We start from the raw sequence: 22,835 nt of genomic DNA on the forward strand, positions 1-22,835 counted from the left end.
AAGTTTCAGGCAGACAGACGGCAAGAGCACAAGTTGTGAGGCACGTGCTTGCTTGGCCCACATAAAGAACAGCAAGGAGAACAGGAGAGTTGGAATGAGCGCGGTAAGGAGCAGTGGGATAGGAGGGCCAGGTCATGCAGGGTGTTATCCAGAGGGAGATGGAGAGCCTCAGAGGGTTGGAGCAGAGGAGAGACATGGTCTGATTCTGTGTTGAGAGGACTGGATAGTTATGTGAGAACAAACTGTCAGGAGATGGGAAATAATCCAGGTGAGAGAGATTATAATCAAGAGCTATCTGGAGAAAATTCTTGCCCATGGCCACTTTCAAACTTACCCTCCTCTATCCTTCTTTTACAGTAGCTCTGCCAGTTAACCCTTTCTTCTTCTCTCCAAGTGACGCTTCTGTCTGTTGCTTGGTATGTTTGGCTAAGCAGAGTTGTATACTTCAATAACAAGGACAAAAACACCCGTTTACAAACTGTGATAAACAGACCATTGGCTTCATGAATGGCCCTATTTGAAAAGAGATTATTCTCTTTTTGAACAGCCTTCCTCTTCGCTTCTGGGTAAACATCCTGAAGAACCCTCAGTTTGTCTTTGACATTAAGAAGACACCACATATAGACGGCTGTTTGTCAGTGATTGCCCAGGCATTCATGGATGCATTTTCTCTCACAGAGCAGCAACTAGGGAAGGTAAGGCCCAGCTTGAGTATTTCTTGTATGTAGTCTTATGAGTTTGACATACTTGTCTTTCTGATAAGCATTCAAATAATAAACAATTGGTCTAAACTACACCAGCTAAAAAGAGATAGCAAGGGCCACTGTCAATTTGCTGTTATTTAAAATCTGTCTCATTATTTTTAATCTAATTTTTTTAAGTGAAAAACAAAATAATTAGCCCCACCCAACTGCAGAATTCTGCCTGTGAAAAACTTTATCACAAAGTATGCGTTTTGTTTCCTAGAAAAATATTCTATGGACACTGATAAACTATTAACCCAAAATATGTAACTATTGACATTTGCCTAAATCAATTCTATTTGAATATACATAAAATGCCTGTTTGAATATAACACATTGCTTATGGGACACAAAATCTTGCCCAAGATTTCTAACAATACCAGTTTGTCAGTTTCTAATCAAAGCATGAGTACTGTTTTCCTATGGTTTTCTTTGCTGATCAATAGTCCCAAGAACACAAAGAAAGACAAAAATCAGAGCAAACTTCAAAAGAGATGTTTTGGTCTTATCTGAGCGCTCCAAAATATACTAAACTGAGCAATATCTGTGCCTAATGGATCTTTGAACACTGAGGAGTTCTTGGGCAGGACTTTAAGAGTACCTGGAATGAATGGAGACTGATGTTCCACAGGTGCCTCAGACTCCCAGTCATAATCTAAACTCTTTATCAGCAGTATTTCTGCAAAACAAACCTGTTTTTACTTTTGTCTTCCCTAGCATTGCCTAGTCTCTCAAGGTAGAATCCTCAACGTTATCTTTGACTCCTCTTCCTTCCAACCTCTATCCCCAAATTATTGGTTACCACTCACTTCTGTCTCAAATGTCTGTCCCTCCCTCCTCCTTCCTTAGCCTTATCACTTAGCCTTATCCCTTCATCCCGTCCCTACTGGGATAACTGCTTCCTAATTGGTGTCCTTGCCCCTGCTGTCCACCTATCCTTCTAAACTTTTCCTTTTCACTGTCTCTCAGGTAATCTTTCTAAAACATAAATCTGATGATGTCAGTCTGCTTCTTAAAAATTGCAACTATTTCCCATTACCTACCAGCTAAAGTCTTCACAGTGCCACATAGTGCTTCCTGATGGGCTTCAGCCCTCTTTGCTGGCCTCGTTATTTTCTTGCACACCCCACATACCCACTGTGCTACAGCTTTTACTTTTCCCAAGTTCACACCATGAACTTGTTCTCACACCCCTTTGCTCATCTTTCCTGTCTCACAATCCCTCTGTCTAGTAAAATCCTACCCATTCATTCATCATAAACATTTTATTCATTTGACAAATATGATTTCCTAATGACGACCAGAAACTGTAGGAGACTCAGATCAGTCTACATATGCCTACTTTGTGAACTTTCCCCAATGTATTTCCTACAGCACTTTCTTCATTTGACTAATAAAGTTCATCTTAGCATGCAGCACACTGAAAGGCACTTAAATGTTTATTCACACTAAAAACAGTTGTTTATGAATTATGTTCTTGACACACTTCACTTAATCCTCACAAGTACCAAATAAGGTAGTTATTATTACCCTCATTTTACAGATGAGAAAATTGATGTTCTGGGAGGTTACAAGTCTTGCCTGAAACCACACAAAGTAGCAGAATTATGATTTCTGATTTGTCCAACTCTTTCTGTCAACTCCTGCTGCTAATTATTTGTATCATAGTAAGCACTTCATAAATCTGTCTTTGCAACTAGATTGTAAGCTTCTCAAGGGCAGCCACTAGTCTTTATCATTGTACTCTCAATGCCTGCTCCAGTGCTTAATAATGTTTATTGAATGAATGAATGATAGCATGATTTCTGGGTTCCACTTAAATTTGACAAATGAGAAAATCTCAATAATATCTCAGTCTCTAGGCATCCTTCAGAATGATTCATCAAGCCATTGATTCAGCCTCATGGGCTGGGACATTAGCCCTATCATTAACTTACCTATCTTCCCTGAGTAGAATTTTTTAAAGTTTTGTGAAAAATAATGATTTTTAAAAATAAAATCATATTTAATTTTTAAATATCACTGTTATAATTACGTAGAAACATTCAAACTGCCAGAGAACCTCTGCAAAATCACACATCAGAGCCACCAATACTAATGACCATGTGCTTCCCTGAAGAAACTGGATGATGTTTATAATCTAATGAAATAAAAGGGACAAGCTGGAAAATCTGCCACTGCCAATTACTTACCAGTTTCATGGTTATATAAAGGGCTCAATCAGACCTACAATCAAGTCTTTTATAAATGCCAAATTCACTGGTGGGTGAGGATGAGAGCAAATGTTTTAATTCAGGCTTTTTACAACCATTAGTAATGAACTATGATTGAAATAAGTTCCATTGTTACAGTAACTCAAAATCATGCAAAAATAATAATTTTAGTTCTTTTATGAGAGGAAGGCAGAATATATTAGCATTTAATCTGCCTGAAAATAACAGTGACTCACCAGAACTATCTAGATAGCAGTCAGTCATTCAGTCAACAACATTTAAGGCCTACTGCATGAAGCCTTGTTAGCAAGAGGTAAAACTGGTTGGTGGTAGGGGTTCAGCTACATTGGAATATTATAAATTCCTCCATCTTTTTTTTTTTTTTTTTGTTTTACTCTTTTGGTGATGGTTGCTTTTTTTTTTTTTTTTCTTCCAGGAAGCACCAACTAATAAGCTTCTCTATGCCAAGGATATCCCAACCTACAAAGAAGAAGTAAAATCTTATTACAAAGCAATCAGGGATTTGCCTCCATTGTCATCCTCAGAAATGGAAGAATTTTTAACTCAGGAATCTAAGGTATCATTAGAAAGCAGAAATAAGCTTATATTTGGTTACTTTAAGTCATTTCAGAATCTCTCAACAAGTCTTTCTTTTAGAAACATGAAAATGAATTTAATGAAGAAGTGGCCTTGACAGAAATTTACAAATACATCGTAAAATATTTTGATGAGGTAAGATTTTAAATAATGTTGTTTTTAACCTTTGAATCAGGCACAAGGATGTGGTTATAGCATTCTGTCAGTTTCAGAACAGCTCTGGCATCCCAAAAGGCCAGAAAGGGAAGCCAGGAAGCCTGTCTGAGATGGGGGATCCTGGCACTGAGCCAGACCCTGTACATGGCTGCCCCTCTTACAGTTTTATCATGCTGCCCACATTTGGACCAGCCTGAATTTACATTTGAGTTCATGGGGCCTACAGCCACCCTGACTCAAGTTAACTTTGATGAGTAAGTAGTGGCCCTATTAAATGGGGTCAGCTTATGCTTGATTGTAATTTGCTAAAAATGAAAGCTAAGCTTGTTAAATTGCCTAGATTCTGTATTCAATCGTTATATGAAATTATGACATATTTCTAACTTAAGTGACTATTTCAATAAACCATTCTCCTTTATGATTAATTCTCCTTAATCTGGGTTTTTTTCTTTGGAAATTCAAACAGACACATTCATCAGATGCTTTGTTTCCAAACAAATGTTAACTCCCCCTTCCCTGATTCCCCCCCAATCATGCTGGGACAGGCTATCCATGTCAATGGTGAGAATAGCTCACCAATTCCATTTGCTACTTGAAGATGAAGTGAAGCTCTAAGGTAGGGTAGAGGCAATGAGTTCTTAAACATGATAAGCATCCCTCGTTCCAGGGGTCAGGGGAGAGAAGGGAAGCACGAGGAGGGACTACACTGCCCAGATGGGAGGGAAGGGAAGGATCTGTCTCTGACCAGGATGTCCCTGCCTGCTGCATTTAAGGAGAAATACTTGCCTGCATGTTGGCTGCCCAGGAATGCTTGCTGTGCTTGGAATGGCTGTGACATAATGCATAAAGCAGGGCCTTGGAAGCCTGGCCCCATATTTGTAAGCAAATAGTTGGTATTTCTTGCGAGCTTCTATTTTAAGCCAAGGTATTGTTGATCCTGTGATAAGGACTTAGCAAAACAACTTGCAAAGTGAGTATGTAAATGATGGAAGAAAATGTTGGCATCTGTTTCATACAGATTTTACCACTCATAGCATCAGGTATGCAAAAAACAGAATTGTAACGCTAAAACCACAATATCTAAAATAACTGTTCTAATTGTCAACAGATTCTAAATAAACTAGAAAGAGAACGAGGGCTGGAAGAAGCTCAGAAACAACTCTTGCATGTAAAAGTCTTATTTGATGAAAAGAAGAAATGCAAGTGGATGTAAGCACTCTGGGGCCTGGCTTAATCTGGCAAAGTTCTTCAGACGACTTGGGAGCAAAATGGCTGCTTGAGCTACTCTGTGTCGTTAATTTCTTGTTTGCACATAGGTTCCACTTTGGGCACTGTCTTTTTAAGAGACCAAGGCACATGCACAGCTTTTAGAAAGCATACCAACGCTTGTGCCTGTGTGTATACCGTGGGAACCCTTCTGTAAATAGAGTTGAAGTGGTTGTTGCAAACAGCCTCCTTGTTTACAGAGAATACAGGGCCAGTAAGCGAATGTCAGTATTGTAACTACAGTCTCCACTTAAGCACAATGATATAAGTGGTTTTGTTTGAAAACTACAGCTATGTAGCACTTGTGCTACACTGCACCTCTGCATTGTAAAGGGATACTGCCAGTGCTCAAAACAAAATGTGAAATGAGTCATTTGGAAACAAGGTGGGGGTGTTAGGGCAACCTCGAGGATTTGCAGCATTGAAACTTTCCCCAGTAGTTCTTGGAAAAGCTGACCGCAGAATTTGGTAGTGTACACTTAGCATTTGTGAGTGTGTGTGTGTGTTTAAACCAAAAACTAACAGTGTTGCAACATTGTTGAAAGGGCTCGTGTTTTTCAGTGGTCATCAACTGCACTCCATCAAACTCACCTCCATTTCACCAAGGAGCTCTAAAGTAAGGAGAGTGGGCTTTATTTAAATGAACAGCATTTTAACCAGATACTTTGTCCTAATGTATGTTCCTTTTCTTCATCTATTTTTTCATACTAAATGTATTTGATAGTGGACATGTTGGATATTATACAAAAAAATCATTAATTCATTTCTGTTCCAAAACCTTTGATCAGAATGATCTGTGGAAGAGTAACTCCATTTCTATATGAGTGTCTCCTTGCTTTAGATTTCTGGTGAACCCTGTGGTTATGAATACTTGTGTGTGATTTAAAAAAAAAAAGATACATTTCATCGAATTGCTGTTCACACTGGAGTATTATATATAAATATATTATTTGAGGCCCAAGGCCTGAAAAATATTAGTATACAACTTGGTATCTTAGTCTTACTATGTACTTTTTGAAAGTATTCCTCGCAGGAGAAAGAATTTAAAATACCCATTTTATTCATGCCTTTCTTTTTAAAGAATTCTCTATCCAGTTATACTGTAGTCTTTTTAGTGCTGATTTTTTATTCCTGAATTTTTGCTGCTCATGACCAGTTTTAATACCACTGTGTTTTCCTTCTATTAAACCAGAAGAAGTAAACAGCATAATTGGCAACTCTTGAGCTTTTCTTGTGGCAGGCACCTTTTACCCTTGGTGCTCCAAATCCCCCATCTAGGAAAGAAATTTTTTCAAGTCAAATAACATTGATCACATATTCCTTGAAATCATTTACCAACAAACACTGTATGGAGCATTAGGATTTAAATATGAATTTGTCTTAAAGGCAATTCCTTTTTGCTTCTGTATTATCTGGAAAAGCATGAGAGAGGTGACACCTCAACAAACTGATCAGAGAAAATAAGCAGTTACTACCCTGATAGGCACCTTCCCAATCCTGTTGCTTTTGACCATTGTCTGTCCAACGGACACACCTCAAACAAACAAAACTACCAAATAGATGACAGATCAGAATAAAGGTGAGAGGTCTGGTCACCATTGAAGGCTGCTACAGTCTTCAAAGAGGTGAAGGAGTTCATAAGAGAACAACAGTAGGAAAGTTGAGAGCCAAGGGTAGGAGAGTTGCCCAAAAGACTTCCCCTACTACTTTAGGGTACTGAAAACTCAAAGGATCAGCTACAGCTTTATCTAAGTATTTACTAAATGCTACATGAGGGTGTCCCTGTCCAGCTTTCTGGCACATGAGTCCTGTGTGGAGAGTTACCTTCTCTTCCAGGGACTGTGCTGTTGGGAACTTTGGGCAAGTCACTTACCTCTTTGTGCCTCAATTTCTGTATAATATTTCTAAGCTACCTCACTGAGGTGGTATGAAGATTCACTAATGTATGTAGCGTGTTTGTCAATCCTCCAGTGAAAAGCACTATCTAGATCACATTTTGGATCACATTAGCCAAATGCAGTAAATGGCCAAATTAGATGTGTGCTGAAGACAATCAGTCACTGGGTCTATATTAAACAGCAACCAGAGCAACAAATGGCAAACAATTTCTATTTTCAAGTTTCTTTGCATATTTTTTTGGTGCAAAACCATTTATAAACTTTTTTTTCTAACACTAGTGTCTACAGCAGCATTTAAAAAATTCTGTTACCTTTTCTGTATTAGGATTTAAAGTCTATTTCTTATTGTATACCTGATTGAAGCTGTTCTTGGAGATGAATGTTTTAAATGTCTATATCCAAAAAATAAACATTTTGATGTAACTGTGGACTGTCTTTTTTTTTTTTCAATTTTCTAGTTATAATAGTTTTTTTAATTCTAAGTGGCTCCGTGGAAATTATTTTTCAGAGATAAGGTGTCACTGTATATGCTGTGAATAAGCAGCTATATTATGTAGTAAGTAAACCTAGTTTGCTAAATGGTGCTAAGGACTGCTCAATTACAGTCCTGGCCTTCTTCACTATCAACTGGGACTTTTGACTATGAACACCTTGGGATAATGAACATTCCACTTAATTTGGGAGACTTGAGCTTTAGCCTCATTAACATGAAATTATTCCAGCAGAATTCCTCTAAAAGATGTCACGTTAAAAAGGCTTCCAATGGGTGTAGACCAAAAAAAATGAGAGCATACTTAGGGACACAAAACACATAATTATTTGGTTAGAGCCACAGTAATGGGAAGTAAAGTTAAATACCAACAATGTTTATAAAAGGACCTGAGTTCAAGTTTTATAATCAATGGCCCCCTTGTTAATACAGCCATAGGATTTAATTATTTGCACTTATTCTCTATTCTAACAAAGCCAAAATCAGTAGACTGTCATATTGCTCAATATATGCTATATGGTTGATGTAAAATTAAACACACGATTAAAAAAAAATTAAGCTCTTTAATAAATTATGTGCACACAGATTTTAGAAAAGGTAGCCTTTTGTATATAGATACCTTTACATTCTTTAGGCTGACTTTTAAATTGTCATCTTTTTTCAACTACAGTTTTTGTATATAGTAAACCAGAAGATGTGTATGGACCCTGTTATGGCCAAGCATCTCAAAGATGAAGAGAGAATTAATGATAGTTATATTTCACTCAAAATGCCAAAAAAAAAATTCAACAAAGTAAAAATTTTAAAACTTGACTCTAGTTCCTTCTTGTTTTACATTCTCAAACCATTGTCAAATATTCTGAATATCTCTGAGAATTTCTCTTGTAATGCTTCACTTGTATAATCTTAAAATCCTGACAGTCATACAATACAGCATGTAGTAGGTACCTTTTCTTGAGGCACATTCAAGTGTTTTGGCAAACAGTAAAAAGTATCTAAATGCCACAGGTTAAAATGTCAAGTTTTACTGAGTCACCAACTTCACCTCTTTTGATCTGCCTGTTCTCCAAGAACATCATTCTCCAGAAGATCCAAGTTCCTCTAGTTGTTTTCTTTGTGTTGTTTCCAGTTCTTCTAGTCTTTTGCGAAGTAGAGAGAGTTCCCTTTGATGTTGTTCCTCCTTAAAATGATGTACAGAAAGCATAGCAAAAGAAACTATTAGAAAAACTGTTAGGTAGCAGCCTTGGACTGCCTCTTTTATATATGCCTATAACATCTGGCAAGGAAATGCTGACCACTGTAGCAGTCTAAAAACAATAGCATGGGCTAAACTACCATCTAGTTTTGCTTCTCTCCTGCCTCAGGCTCTAGCCTTAAGCAAAACCCGTAGTCTGTTTTTCTCTAGGTATAAAATTCACCAGGGAGTGAATTAGAAAATACTAATGCAGGGCCCAGGTATACTTACATGGTAACTTCCCAACAACACTGGTGTTTAACAGCAGTTTATTATAAACAAAGCACTTGGCCTGAGATTCAATTCAGTGATTAAAATCTTCTGTGCTTACGTTATAAAACATAATTACTTATTAATACTCCCATCTTCTGAAAAAGAATCAATCTGATTCCTTCAATACCTCAGGGGCCTGATACAATAGAAAGAGCCTGGGTTTTGGATTCAACAGGTTTAGGTTTGAAACTTTGTCACTTATTAGCTATGACCTTATGCAAGTCACTTCACTCTGAATCAGTTTCCTTATCTATAATTAGGAATAGTAATATCTGCCCTCAAAGCATTTTTCGTTAGTATTAGACATTGCATGGAACATGCACAGTTCACTGCGTTAGTAAATTCTCAGTAGTAATTAGTATTAACATTATGAATAAGCTACAAACTCTAGGTTACTCAATGACTCAATCAAGTTTCCTCTTTTCTATCGTCCAGTAAGAGATTTCACTCTCAGCACCATCACTAAAGGATCATGATTCAAACTGAATTCAGCAAATTTCTATGCTAAATGAAAGGGAAGAAGTTAAAAGTAGTTTTAAATGTTTATGCCATTTTTGTGGTGAATTTTGAGCACTGACCAAAGTTATAATTTGAGTTTTATCACCATATTTAAACATAAAAACCTACAAAAATGTATGACGTTTTTTTCCCCCTAAAATAAATGCTCATACCTGCATATGAGGAGGAAATGGTAGTTCCATGCTTGGAACCATGGCTGATGACTGAAAGCTAACAGGATTGATAGATGCTGTTGGAGGCATGTTAGGAACCAAAATTAGACTTCGAAATTCATTATGTCTTCTCTGTATATCTTTTAGTCTTTTTTGAAGCCTTGTATAGTCTTCAAAAGGAACATTTTGTCTTAAAAAGAAAAAGAAATGTTTCTTTAACATGGTTATACCCTATTGAAGCACAGTATGATTCACAGAATATAATTTTAAACTGGAATTTCTAAATTATGAGATCTATATATAATATATAGATAAAAAATCTGTTTACCTAGAAAGACAGAAACATGACATAACATCTTAATCATTAGCAATCATTAGCATTGCAGACTATCAACTCATTATAAAGTTTTATTTGCTAATTAAAGATCTAAAATCTTTTGATACTTTGGTACTCACTCCTACCCTCCTACTCACCCCCATTCATGAATCCTGAAACTAAATGGAGACTCCAAACCAAAAGAGTGCCTTATCTTACAGAAAGAATCAAATAAAAATACAGTTAATCCCTCAGTATACACATGGGATTAGTTCCAGGACACCCCTCATATATCAAAGCCTGTGCATACAAGTCCTGCAGTCAGCCCTTCAGAACCCTCATAATGGAAAAGTTGGTTCTCCGAACTGGCGGGTTTCACATCCTGTGAATACTATATTTTCTATCCATGTTTGCCCAAAAAAAAAATCTGCATATAAGTAGACCCATGCAGTTCAAGCCCATGTTGTCAAGGGTCAAGTGTAAAGAAAATGCTGGATTGAAGCTTACAAAATTGCCATTTTTAAATAGGTGAAATATGGTCAAATACAGAGATTTTCATAGTTCAATCTAATTTTCAAAATGTCAGTGTAATATTTTAGTAAGAAATATATATTTGGTCTTTGCCTTTGGTTCCCGGCACACAGCTCCTAAAACTCTGGGAAACTCTGAAGTGATAAGAGTATCTTTTGTATATTAATAAGATAACTGGTGGCTGGGGGCCCCTGAATAGCTTCAGGATGGGGCAGGTCACCAGAAAGACTGAGGCATGATTAGAGGGTTGCAACTTTCAGCCCCACTCTCCAACCCCACCCCATGACATCTGGGAAGGTAAAGGACTAAAGGTTGAGTTGATCACCAATGGCCAATGATGTAATCAATCATGCCTATGTAATGAAGCCTCCATAAAAACCCAAAAGCATGGGGTCAGAGAGCTTCTGGGTTGCTGAACATGTGCAGGTGTCTGCAGGGAGGCATGCCCAGAGAGGGCATGGAAACTCCACGCCCCCTTCCTCATAACTTTTCCTATGTATCTCTTTCATCTGACTGCTCATCTATATATTTTGTAATATCCTTTCTAGTAAGCTGGTTAACATAAGTTTCCCTGAGTTCTGTAAGCTGCTCTAGCAAATTAATTGAACATGATGAGCAGGTCATGGGAACCCCAATTTATGGCCATTTTTAGCCAGTCAGTCAGAAGCACGGGTTACAACCTGGGGCTTATGGCTGCATTCTGAAGTGGGGGGCAGTCTCGTGGGACTGAGCCCTCTACCTGTGGGATCTGATGCTAAATCCAGGTAGACAGGATCAGACCTGAATTACAGGACACCTAGCTCGTGTCCACTGGAGAACTGATTACTCCATGTATAGGAAAAAACCCCAAACATTTGGTGTCAGAAATGTTGTGTTGACTGTGTGAGAATAGGAAAAACACTGGTTTTTCCTATTATAAAAGGTAATCACAAAGGTGAAGCTACACAACTTTAGGAAAAAATGACATGGAGAAAAAGGCTAACTTTCCAGGCCTTCACAGATCATCATCTTTTTGGACACGACATCCAGTAATCAAATATAATTTCAAAATCACTCAAAATTCTAGATGATCTGCACCACAACTGGCCAATCTTGAATTGCTAACATTTCAATATTAATGTTTATGGAAGAGGAAGTAAGTTGAATTCTGTTTTAGAAGGACTGAGCCAGGAATGGTGGCTCATGCTTGTAATCCCAGTGCTTTGGGAGGCTGAGGCAGGAGAATAGATTAAGCCTAGGGGTTCGAGGCTACAGTTAGCTATGATTGTGCCACTGCACTCCACCCTGAACAATAGACAAAGACCCCATGTTTAAAAAAAAAAAGAAAAGAAAAAGAATTGAAACAAAATTCAAAATTACAAGCATGTTTGTAATTTACAAATTACTACCAAATTAATAAACTAAAGGCGGCCTCCTACTTTGGAATAGAGTATTGTAAGGCTGGCACTAATTCTACAGTCTGGAAACCTCTAGAATGTTCTTTAAAAAACAATTGTTCACCTGTTGGTAATAATTGCACCCAAGAACACCAGTGCACATCATAAAACATCACTGCATGATATTATAGGCAGTTTCCATTACAGAAAAATCTATACTTGAATAGCCAAGGTGCTGAAGGCTACCACTAATTCACTAAATTAAAAAGATTTTTCTTAACTTGAATCAAATGTGTCATATAATGCCACTATCAACAACTTAATATGACAAATCTCTGCTTTAAAAATGCTGATGATCCTGATTATCAGATGTGCTTGTATGTGACTGCAAAACCCGAAACTACAGCTCAATGATATCTCCACACCAGGAAACCAAAACTGACCTTTGATTCAAAGTTGTAGGCACAATTTTCAGAACTATGCAATAGCTACAACTGTCTTGTCTCAGCAGCAACAACTAACACCACTCCTTGCTACCAAAGCCAGTGACATTTTCTGTTAGTCCCAATCATAAGGCAAACACCTGGCATGTGACAGAGACCTTTTGGTTTAAAGAAACATTCAGTCAGGGGGTAAAAAAAGGATAGTACATTAGGAGTTATCAAGCTGTTTTAGAAATCTTTAAAATGTATATTTTAAAAGAAAAGAAGGTACATTATACTTAGAGACAAAGTTCTATGACATCAAAATAACCACATGGGGAAGATACACATACAAACACATTACCTATTTAAGACCTGATTTTCTGTTTCCAATTCTTCTTTCTTTGCCTCCAAGACTTCTACTTTCTCTTGTAGTCTTTTCAATTTGTTTTCATGAAGAGATCTTCTCTAAAAAGAGAAATATGAACAAGTATGTTAATACATAATCTCTTATTTGAACAAAACTATATAGAAAATATTTTACTCACCAAAAACTGTGTTTAGATATGAATGTTTTCAGTGAATACTAGAAACAAAGATTAGTAGACATGGCTCTTACTGAAAATTGCAAAGATAATAAACCACAAATCTATCTAATATTCTCAATGTGACAATTAATTACGAATGCCAAACAAAAAAACTGGTGTCAATAATTGCTGCAAAAAAAAAAAATCTACAAAGGGAAGGAGTCAAATTTTACTACTGAGTCTGCCTGTACATCTGGTAAGAAATAATGAGCTCTCCATTGTTCCAGAAGATAGCATGTGTTTAAGAGAACTGAGCCAGGTACAGTGGCTCATGCCTGTAATCCCAGTGCTTTGGGAGGCTGAGGCAGGAGGATGGATTAAGCCTAGGAGTTCAAGGCTACAGTTAGCTATGACTGTGCCACTCCACCCTGGACAACAGACCAATAACCCATTAAAAAAAAAGAGTGAGAAGCCAGGCACAGTGGCTCACGCCTATAATCCCAGCACTTTGGGAGGCCAAGGCGGACAGATCACAAGGTCAAGAGATTGAGACCATCCTGACCAACATGGTAAAACCCCGTCTCTACTAAAAATACAAAAATTAGCTGGGCGTGGTGGCGGGTGCCTGTAGTTCCAGCTACTCGGGAGGCTGAGGCAGGAGAATCACTTGAACCTGGGAGGCAGAGGTTGCAGTGAGCCGAGATTGCACCACTGCACTCCAGCCTGGCAAAAAAGCAAGACTCCGTCTCAAAAAAGGAAAAGAAAAGAACTGAAGTAAAATTCAAAATTACAAGCATGTTTGTAAGTTATAAAGTACTACCAAATTAATAAACTGAAGGATCAGAAAGCTAAGATAAACATGGATGCATCTGTTTAAAGGTTGCCTTTCTAAATCTTAAAAGGAAAAAATTTAAACTTTACAATATACAAAGGAAAAAAATTCCTAAGTAAATCTTGTATGGTTTCATTAAATAATATGGAAAAGTCCAGGTAAAATGCAAAAGGAGTGTATGGAAAAAAGTAGTATTTTTTTTTTTCAGTTTTTATACACAGGCCTTTTGTTTTTTAATAGAAAAACACCTAAAATGTTAAAACTCATTTAGTCGCTACAAACCTTTTAGGTATTTTCTAACTCTTTTTTAACTGAAGTATAATCTTACAGCAAAATGCATAGAATAGAAACGTAAAGTTCAAAGAAAAACCACAAAACAAATGCTGGCATGATTTCCTTGTAGGTCAAGAGCACTGCCATGCCAGAAGGGCCCCTACCTTTCCCCCTTCCAATCACTAGCCCTGTCATCCTCTGAAAAGGTAACCAACGAATTTACTTCCAAAACTATAGTTTACTTTTGCCTATTTTTGAACCTCATATACATACAATCATAGTATGTACTCTTTTATTAATGACTTTATTTCACTCAACACTGTTAGTGAGATTTATGTTACTTACAGATATACTTCATTCATTCCCACATATTATATTCCACTTACGATTATTGCATAACCTAGTATATTCACTCAGTACACCGTTAAGGGTTATCTGCATTATTTCCAGTTGGGACTATTACAAATAACTCTGCTACGAGCAATCATTCTCATGCTTTGATTGTCCCACATCCTCCAACATCTCAGAAGGCTTCCTTATGCTCCTGTCTACCCTGGCAAAGGAACCACTCTTCTGGCCTTTATCACCATAAGTATTTATTTATGAATTTATAGGCAGTTAAGGAGTCCATCTGTCTATCCATCCACCCATTCATATGAAAGAAATCATAAATTTATGCTCTTTTGTATCTGGACTTTTTTCTCAACATTTTATCTATATGACTAAGCCATGGTTATGTATTGTCACAGTACTTCTTTTTCATTGTAATGTTGTCATTCATTGTACAAATATACCACATTTTATACATTTTCCTGTTAATGAAAATTTAAATTCTTTCCAGTCTGGGGATATCATAAATATTTTATGAACATTCCTAAACATGTTTTTGGCAGATTAAGTACCTCATTCTCTTCAGTATATACCTATGAATGGGTCATAGTGTATACATGTTTTAGCTTTAGTAGATACTGCCAGTTTTCTAAAGCAGTTTTACCAATTACATTTCCACCAGCAATATGTGAGAGTTCTAGCTGTTCTACATTTTTGCCAGTACTTGGTATGGTCAGTCTTTTAGCTTTTGCATCCTGTTTTGGTGAAATACAGTATCTCACTGTAGTTTTAATTTACATTTTCCTGATAGCTAAAGGTATTGAGCATCTTTTTTTATGCATGTTAGTCATCTGGATATCCCTTCTTTGTGACGTGTCCACCCTAGTCTTTTGTCCATTAAAACTTTTGAGTAACCTGATTCCTACTGATTTGTAGTTCTTTATATATTCAAGATATGAATCGTATGTCAGATATATATGTTTTGCAGATTGACCTTCTCCAGCCTGTGGTGTCATTTTCTTTCGCTTAAGAGTATCCCTTAATAAAAAGATTTTAATTTAAATAAAATCAATTACATCAATCATGTATTTTATAGTAAGAACTTTTTGCATCCTGCTTATCTTTATTATCCCAAGATCCTAAAATTTTCTCCCAAGTTTTCATCTAGAAGCTTTATTTATTTATTTATTTTTTACCTATCACACTTAGGTGTATGGTTCATTTTTATCTATGTTTGTGAGGTTAGGCTGAGTTTAATCTATTGACTCACTACTATTTGAAGGAACATCCTTTATCGAAATGCAGTGGTACCTTTAGTGTAAACCTATTTCTGGACTCTATACTGTTCCATTTGCCTGTTCATCCTTATGCCAATACCACACTGAATTACTGTAGCTTATATTTAGTGTTGATACCTGGTAGTTTTAAGTCCTCTAGCTTTATTGTTCTTCAAGATTGCTTTGGGTATTCTAGTCCTTTGTACTTTCAGATGAATTTTAGAATCTCCCTTCTAATTTCTACAAAGAAACCTGCTGAGATTTTGATTAGAACTGCATTCAACTTATGGATAAATTTGGGAAGAACTGACACCTTAATATTGAATATTCCAAGTCATGAACATGGTACAGTTTTCCCTTTAGGCATTTTTCCATTTTTCTTAGCAGTATTTGTATTTCAGTGTAGAAGTCATAAACATCTTTCACTAGATTCGTTCCTAGGCATTTTATGTATTTTTATGCTATTGTAAATGGCATTTAAATATTTTCTAATTGTGTGTGTAAAGAAAAATAACTAGTATTTGTTACTTGACTTCGTACCTAGAAATTTAAAAAATTCATATTAATTTTAATAGTTTGATAGGTTTGACTTTTATGCATGCACAGTGACATCTGTGAATAATTTTAACTTCCTTTCTACTCTTTATGTCCATTTCTTTATTCTTAAAACTTTTTTTAGGCTCAGAGGTACATGTGCAGATTTGTTTTACAGGTAAACTCATGTGCAGGTTTGTTTTATAGGTAAATAGATTATTTCATCACCCAGGTACTAAGCCTAGTACCCAAGTTTTTTTTTTCTGATCCTCTCCTTCCTCCCATGGTCCAGTCTCAAGTAGGCCCCAGTATCTGTTGTTCCCCTTTGTGTCCATGTGTTCTCATCATTTAGCTCCCACTTACGATAATGAAAACATGCAGTATTCGGTTTTCCTTTTTTGTGTTAGTTTGCTAAGGATAATGGCCTCTTGCTCCATCCATGTACCTGGCAAAGGACATTATCTCATTCTTTTTTTATGGCTGTATAGTATTCCATGGTGTATATATACCGCATTTTCTTTATCCAATCTTCCATTGATGGGCATTTAGGTTGATTCCATGTCTTTGCTATTGTGAATAGTGTTGCAATGAACATATGCATGTGTCTTTATGGCAGAAAGATTTATATTCCTTTGAGTATATTTACCCAGTAATGGGATTGCTGGGTCCAATGGTAGTTGTTTCTAGCTCTTTGAAGAATTACCACACTGCTTTCCACAATGGTTGAACTAATTTACACTCCCACCAACAGTGTATCAAAGTATTCCCTTTTCTCCACAACCTCGCCAGAATCTGCTATTTTTTAATTTTTTAATAGCCATTCTGACTGGTGTAAGATGGTATCTCATTGTGGTTTTGATTTGCATTTCTCTAATGATCAGTGACATTGAGCTTTATTTCATATGCTTGTTGGTCACATGTATGTCTTTTGAAAATGATCTGTTCATTTCCTTTGCCCACTTTTGATGGGGTTGTTTTTATCCTGTAAATTTAAGTTCTTTATAGATGCTAGATAGACCTTTGTCAGATGCAGATGCATAGCTTCTAAATATCTTCTCCCATTCTGTAGGTTATCTGTCTACTCTGTTGACAGTTTCTTTTGCTGTGCAGAAGCTCTTAAGTTTAATTAGAACCCATTTATCAACTTTTGCTTTTGTCATGATTGCTTTTGGCATCTTCATCATGAAATCTTTGCCAGTTCCTATGTCCTGAATGGTATTGCCTAGGTTGTCCTCCAGTGTTTTTATAGTTTTGGATTTTACATTTAAGTCTTTAATCCTTCTTGAGTTGATTTTTGCATATGGTGTAAGGAAGAGGTCTAGTTTCAATCTTCAGCATATGGCTAGCTGTTTATCCCAGCACCATTTAATGAATGGGGTGTCCTTTTTCCCATTGCTTGTTTTTGTCAGCTTTGTTGAAGATCAGATGATTGTAGCTGTGAGGCCTTAATTCTGGTTACTCTATTCTGTTCCATTGGTTTATGTGTTTGTTTTTGTATTGATATCATGCTGTTTTGGTTATTGTTGCTCTATAGTATAGTTTTAAGTCAGGTAGCATGATGCCTCCACGTTTTTTGTTGTTGTTGTTTGGCATAGGATTGCTGTGGCTATTTGGACTCTTTTTTGGTTCCACATGAATTTTAAAAGTTTTTTTCTAGTTCCATGAAGAATGCCATTGGTAGTGTGATAGAAATAGCACTGAATCAATAAATTGCTTTTGACAGTATGGCCATTTTAATGATATTGATTCTTCCTATCCATGAGCATGGAAAGTTTTTCCATTTATTTGTATCATCTCTGATTTGTCTAAGCAGTGTTTTGTAATTATCATTGTAGAGATCATTCACCCCCGTTTAGCTGTATTCCTAGGTATTTTATTTTGTGCAATTGTGAATGGGATTGCATTCCTGATTTGGCTCTCAGCTTGGCTGTTGTTGGTGTACAGGAATGCTAGTGATTTTTGTACATTGAGTTTGTATCTTGAAACTTTGCTAAAGTTATCAGCTGAAGGAGCTTTTTGGATTGAGACTATGGGGGTTTCCTAAACATAAAACCATGTCGACTGCAAACAGGAATAGTTTCACTTCCTCTCCTCCTACTTGGATGCCCTTTATTTCTTTCTTTCTCTTGCCTAACTACTCTGGCCAGGACTTTTAATACTATGTTGAATGGGAGTGGTGAGAGAAGGTATCATTGTCTTGTGCTGGTTTTCAAAGAGAATGCTTCCATATTTTGCCCATTCAGTATGATGTTAGCTGTGGGTTTGTCACAGATGGCTCTCACATTTTGTAGTATGTTCCTTCAATACTTAGTTTATTGAGTTTTTAATAGAAAGGGATGGTGAATTTTATCAAAAGCCTTTTCTACATCTATTGAGATAACCATGTGGTTTTTGTCTTTAGTCCTGTTTATGTGATGAATCACATTTATTGATTTGCACATGTTGAATCAACCTTGCATCCCAAAGATAAAACCTACATAATCATGGTAGATTAGGTTTTGGATGTGCTACTGGATTCGGTTTGTAAGTATTTTGTTGAGGATTTCTGCATCAATGTTCGTCAAAGATATTGGCCTAAAGTTTTCATTGTTGTGTCTCTGCCAGGTTTTGTTATCAGGACAATGATGGCTTCACAGAATGATTTGGGAAGGATTTCCTGCTCCTCTATTTTTTGTTAACAGTTTCAAGAGAAACAGTACCAGCTCTTCTTTGAACATTTGGTAGCATGTGGCTGTGAATCCATCTGGTCCTGGGCTTTTTTTGGTTGGCAGGTATTTACTACTGCCTCAATTTCAGAACTCATTATTGGTCTGTACAGGAAATCAACTTCTTCCTGGTTCTATCTTGGGAAGGTGTATGTGTCCAGAAATTTATCTGTCTCTTCTAGCTTTGTTAGTTTGTATGCAGAAAGGTGTTCATAGTTGTCTGTGACGGTTGTTTGTATTTCTGTGGGGTCAGTGGTAACATCCCCTCTGTCATTTCTAATTGTGTTTATTTGGATCTTCTCATTTTTCTTCATTAGGCTAACTAGTGGCCTAACAGTTTTTTCAAAAACGCAACTCCTGTATTAGTTAATCTTTTGAATGGCTGTTCATGTTTCGATCTCCTTCTGTTCAGCTCTAATGCTAGCTTTAGGTTGGTTTTCTCTTGGTCCTCTCATTGTTTTAGTTGTGCTGCTAGGTTGCTGATACCTTTTTAAACTGTTTGATGTGGGCATTTGGTGCTATAAATTTCCCTCATAACATTGCCTTAGCTGTGTTCCAGAGATTCTGGTATGTTGTATCTTTGTTCTCTTAGTTTCAAATAACTTCTTGATTTCTGCCTTAATTTCATTCTTTACTCAAAAGTCATTCAGGAGCAGGTTAACTTCCATGTAAATGGTTTTGAGCAATTATATTTTTAGTCTTGATTTCAATTTTTATTGTGCTGTGTGTTTGGTATTTCAGTTCTTTTGCATTTGCTGAGGATTGTTTTATGTCTGATTGTGTGGTCAATTTCAGAGTATGTGCCATGCAGCAATGAGAAGAATGTATATTCCTGTTGTTTTTGGATGTAGAGTTCTGTAGAGGTCTATCAGATCTATCTGGTCCAATGTTAAGTTCAGGTCCTGAATATCTTTGTTAACTTTCTTCCTCAAGGATTTAATACTGTCAGTGGAATGTGGAAGTCTCCCACTGTTATTGTGTGGGAGTATAAATCTCGTTGTAGGTCTCTAAGAACTTGCTTTATGAATCCGGGTGCTCCTATGTTGGGTGCATATATATTTAGGATAGTTACGTCTTCTTATTGAATTGAACCCTTTACCATTATGTAATCCCTTGTCTTTTTTGATTTTTGTTGGTTTAAAATGTTTTGTCTGAAACTAGGATTGCAACCCCGGCATTTTTCTGATTTCCATTTGCTTGGCAGATGTTCCTCCATCCATTTATTTTGAGCCTATGGGTGTCATTGCATATAAGATGGGTCTCTTGAAGACAGCATATCACTGGGTCTTGCTTTTTTATCCAGCTTGCCACTCTGTGCCTTTTAAATGGGGGCACTTAGCCCATTTATATTCAAGGTCAGTATTAATATGTGTGGATTTGATCCTGTCATTGTGTTGTTAGCTGGTTATTAGGCTGGCTTGTGTGGTTGCTTTATAGTGTGGCTCATCTGTGTACTTAAGTGTGTTTCTGTATTGGCTGGTAACCATCTTTTTTTTTTAATGCTCTGTCTCAGCAGAATCATGGTAACCATCTTTCTATATTTAGTGTTCCTGTCAAGATCTCTTGTGAGATGGGTCTCCATTTAACAAGCATTTGCTTATCTAAAACTCCCTCAGTATTTGCTTATCTAAAAAGGATCTTATTTCTCCTTTGTTGAGGAAGGTTAGTTTGGCTGGATATGAAATTCTTGGTTGAAGATTTTTTTAAGAACGTTGACTACAGGTCCCCAGTCTCTCCTGGCTTGAAGGGCTCCTGCTGAGAAGTCAGCTGTTATCCTGATGGGGTTTCCTTTGTAGGTGACCTGCCCTTTTTCTCCAAGCACCTTTAATATTCTTTCATTTTGACCTTGGAAAATCTGATGATTATGTGTCTTGGGGATTATCTTCCTGTGTAGAATTTTGTTCTCTATAGTTCTTGTTGGTCTCTCTAGCGAGGCTGAGGAAGTTTTCTTGGACAATATCCCGAAATATGTTTCCTAAGTTGTTTGCTTTCTCCCCATCCCTTTCAGGGATGCCAATGATTTGTAGATTTGGTCTCTTTACATAATCTCATATTTCTTGGAGGTTTTGTTCATTCTTTTCTATTCTTCTTTTTTATTTTTGTCTGACTGTCTTACTCCAAAGAGCCAGTATTCAAGTTCTGAAATTATTCAGCTTGGTCTCTCTCTTCTGCTGTTAATACTTGTGATTGCATTGTGACATTCTTGTGTTTTTCAGCTCTATCAGATCAGTTAGGTTCTTTTTTATACTGGCTATTTCATCTGTCAGTGCCTGTATCATTTTATTGTGATTCTTAGTTTCCTTGGATTGGGTTTTGCCATTCTCCTGAATCTTGATTATCTACATGCCTATTCATATTCTGAATTCTATTTGTGTCACTTCAGCCAACTCAGCCTGGTTAAGAACCCTTGTTGGAGAACTAGTGGCCATTTGACACTCTGACCATCTGTGTTGCTAGAGTTCTTCCGTTGATTCCGTCTGATGGTTCCATCTCTGCGTGGCGGTGTTCCTTTAACTGCTGGGCTGCCTCTGATTCAAGTGGTCAGGCAAGCTCAGGGTAGTTGTGCTAGAGTTCCAGGTTGGGTGACCCTCCCCAGGGAGGAGAAGTGAGGACTGGGACTTGCATAGAGAACAGTCTGGCCACTTTTCTGAGGTGGGTGCTTTGTGTTGGGCATCCGTACCAGCCCCTGGTCCCCACAGACTCTCCAGAACCTGGAGACAGTAAGGGTGAGGGCTACAAGACAGCAAAGATGGCAACCCATCCCTCCCACTAGGAGCTCTGTCCCAGACAGTAACAGAGCTGCTACCGGCTGGCTGGCCCTGGTGGGGATGGCTGGAGATCCAGGTTGGGAGGACGTGCTCAGTGAGGAGATACAGAATCAAGGACCCAAATAACAGTCTGGCCACTTTTCCATAGGGCTGCTACAGTATGCTGGGGGTCCGCTCCAATCCCTTTTCATTTTAAATTTTCCAGTACCTGAAGATAACAGCGAAGATGGAGGACTGCCCTTCTCTCTGGGAACTCTGTCCCAGGGAGGCACGGACCTGTTGCTGGCAGAACACACTAACAGGAGGTGGCTAGAGACCTCGGTTGGGAGATCCTACCTAGTGAGGAGTAACAGGATCAGGGACCCACATACAAAAGCCGTCCAGCTTTTTCCATAGGGTAGCCATGCTTTGCTAGGGGTCCACTCCAGCCCCTAATCACCTCAGACTCTCTAAAGCCTGAAGACAATAGCTAAGGCTGCTAAACAGCAGAAGTGATGGTCCACCCCTCTCTTTGGGAGCTCTGTTCCAGGGAGGTTTGAAACTGCTGCTAGCCAAAAAACACTGGTGTAGGTGGCTGGAAACCCTGGTCAAAAGGTCCTGTCCACTGAGGGATTCAAGTAAAAAGCAGTCTGGCCACTTTTTCATAGAGCAGTTGTGCTGTGAGGGGGTATCCTTGAGAACAGTTGTTTCAGACTCTCCAAATCCCAAAGGCAAAGGGATAAGGCTGCAAAACAGCAAAGCTGGCAGCCTGCCCCTCTCTCTGGGAGATCCATTCCAGGGAGGTTTGAAACTGCTGCTGGCCAGAAAACACTGGTGGGGGTATGGTTGTAGACCTCAGTCGGGAGATCCCACCCAGTGAGGAGAAATGAGATCCAGGAGCCACATGAGGAAACAGCCTGACCACTTCTCCTTAGAGCTGCTGCTCTGTACCAGGGGATCACTCCAGTCCCTAACCAACTCAGACTCCCTAGAGCCCAAAGGCAACAATGGCTAAGAATGTGAAACATCAAAGATGACAGCCCCGTCCCTCCCCCTGGGAACTCTGTCCCAGGGTGGCTTGGAACCACTGCCAGCTGGAAAACACCAACAAGGGTGACTAGTGACCCTGGTCGGGAGGTCCCCCACCCATTGAAAAGCAGGGTCTGGGACCTGCATAAAAAAGCAGTCTGGGTGCTTTTCCATAGGGTGGCTGCAATGAAGGCAATAGCTAAGGCTACAAAACAGCAAAGATGGCAGCCCACCCCTCCCTCTGGGAACTCCACCTCGGAGAGGTGTAACACTGCTACCAGTGGCTGGCTAGAATTCCAAGCCAGTGGGTCTTATCCTGCAAGGTGCCATGGTAGTGGGGCCTGCAGACTGTCACTGCTCTATCCCCTGTATACAGCCTCTTTCCTAGGGGTATG

The 22,835-nt window shown here is 38.1% G+C and overlaps 2 protein-coding genes across 12 annotated transcripts in view; one reads left to right on the plus strand and one right to left on the minus strand.

Moving 5' to 3' along the window:
* Positions 1 to 7,296, plus strand: part of PLXNC1 (plexin C1) — a 159,641-nt gene extending 152,345 nt beyond the window's left edge. Inside the window, exons 28-31 of the mRNA XM_004053688.5 lie at positions 548 to 695; positions 3,393 to 3,533; positions 3,614 to 3,688; positions 4,818 to 7,296. Coding sequence (XP_004053736.3) covers positions 548 to 695; positions 3,393 to 3,533; positions 3,614 to 3,688; positions 4,818 to 4,922 — 469 coding nt within the window. The 3' untranslated portion in view covers positions 4,923 to 7,296. The remainder of the gene's footprint in view (positions 1 to 547; positions 696 to 3,392; positions 3,534 to 3,613; positions 3,689 to 4,817) is intronic.
* CEP83 (centrosomal protein 83) overlaps positions 3,686 to 22,835 on the minus strand; it is a 164,573-nt gene continuing 145,423 nt past the window's right edge. For 10 of the 11 annotated variants that reach the window (XM_019039097.2, XM_019039093.2, XM_019039094.3 and 7 more), the window contains 3 exons: positions 12,551 to 12,654; positions 9,542 to 9,731; positions 7,907 to 8,543 (listed from right to left, as the gene is read on the minus strand). In XM_019039097.2, the coding sequence (XP_018894642.2) occupies positions 8,439 to 8,543; positions 9,542 to 9,731; positions 12,551 to 12,654 (399 nt within the window). In that variant the 3' untranslated portion in view covers positions 7,907 to 8,438. Of the gene's footprint in view, positions 4,659 to 7,906; positions 8,544 to 9,541; positions 9,732 to 12,550; positions 12,655 to 22,835 lie in introns of those variants that run through there. The other variant, XM_063694216.1, reaches the window with a different exon arrangement.

Source organism: Gorilla gorilla, chromosome 10 (assembly GCF_029281585.2).
Source record: "Gorilla gorilla gorilla isolate KB3781 chromosome 10, NHGRI_mGorGor1-v2.1_pri, whole genome shotgun sequence".
NCBI classification, from domain to species: domain Eukaryota; kingdom Metazoa; phylum Chordata; class Mammalia; order Primates; family Hominidae; genus Gorilla; species Gorilla gorilla.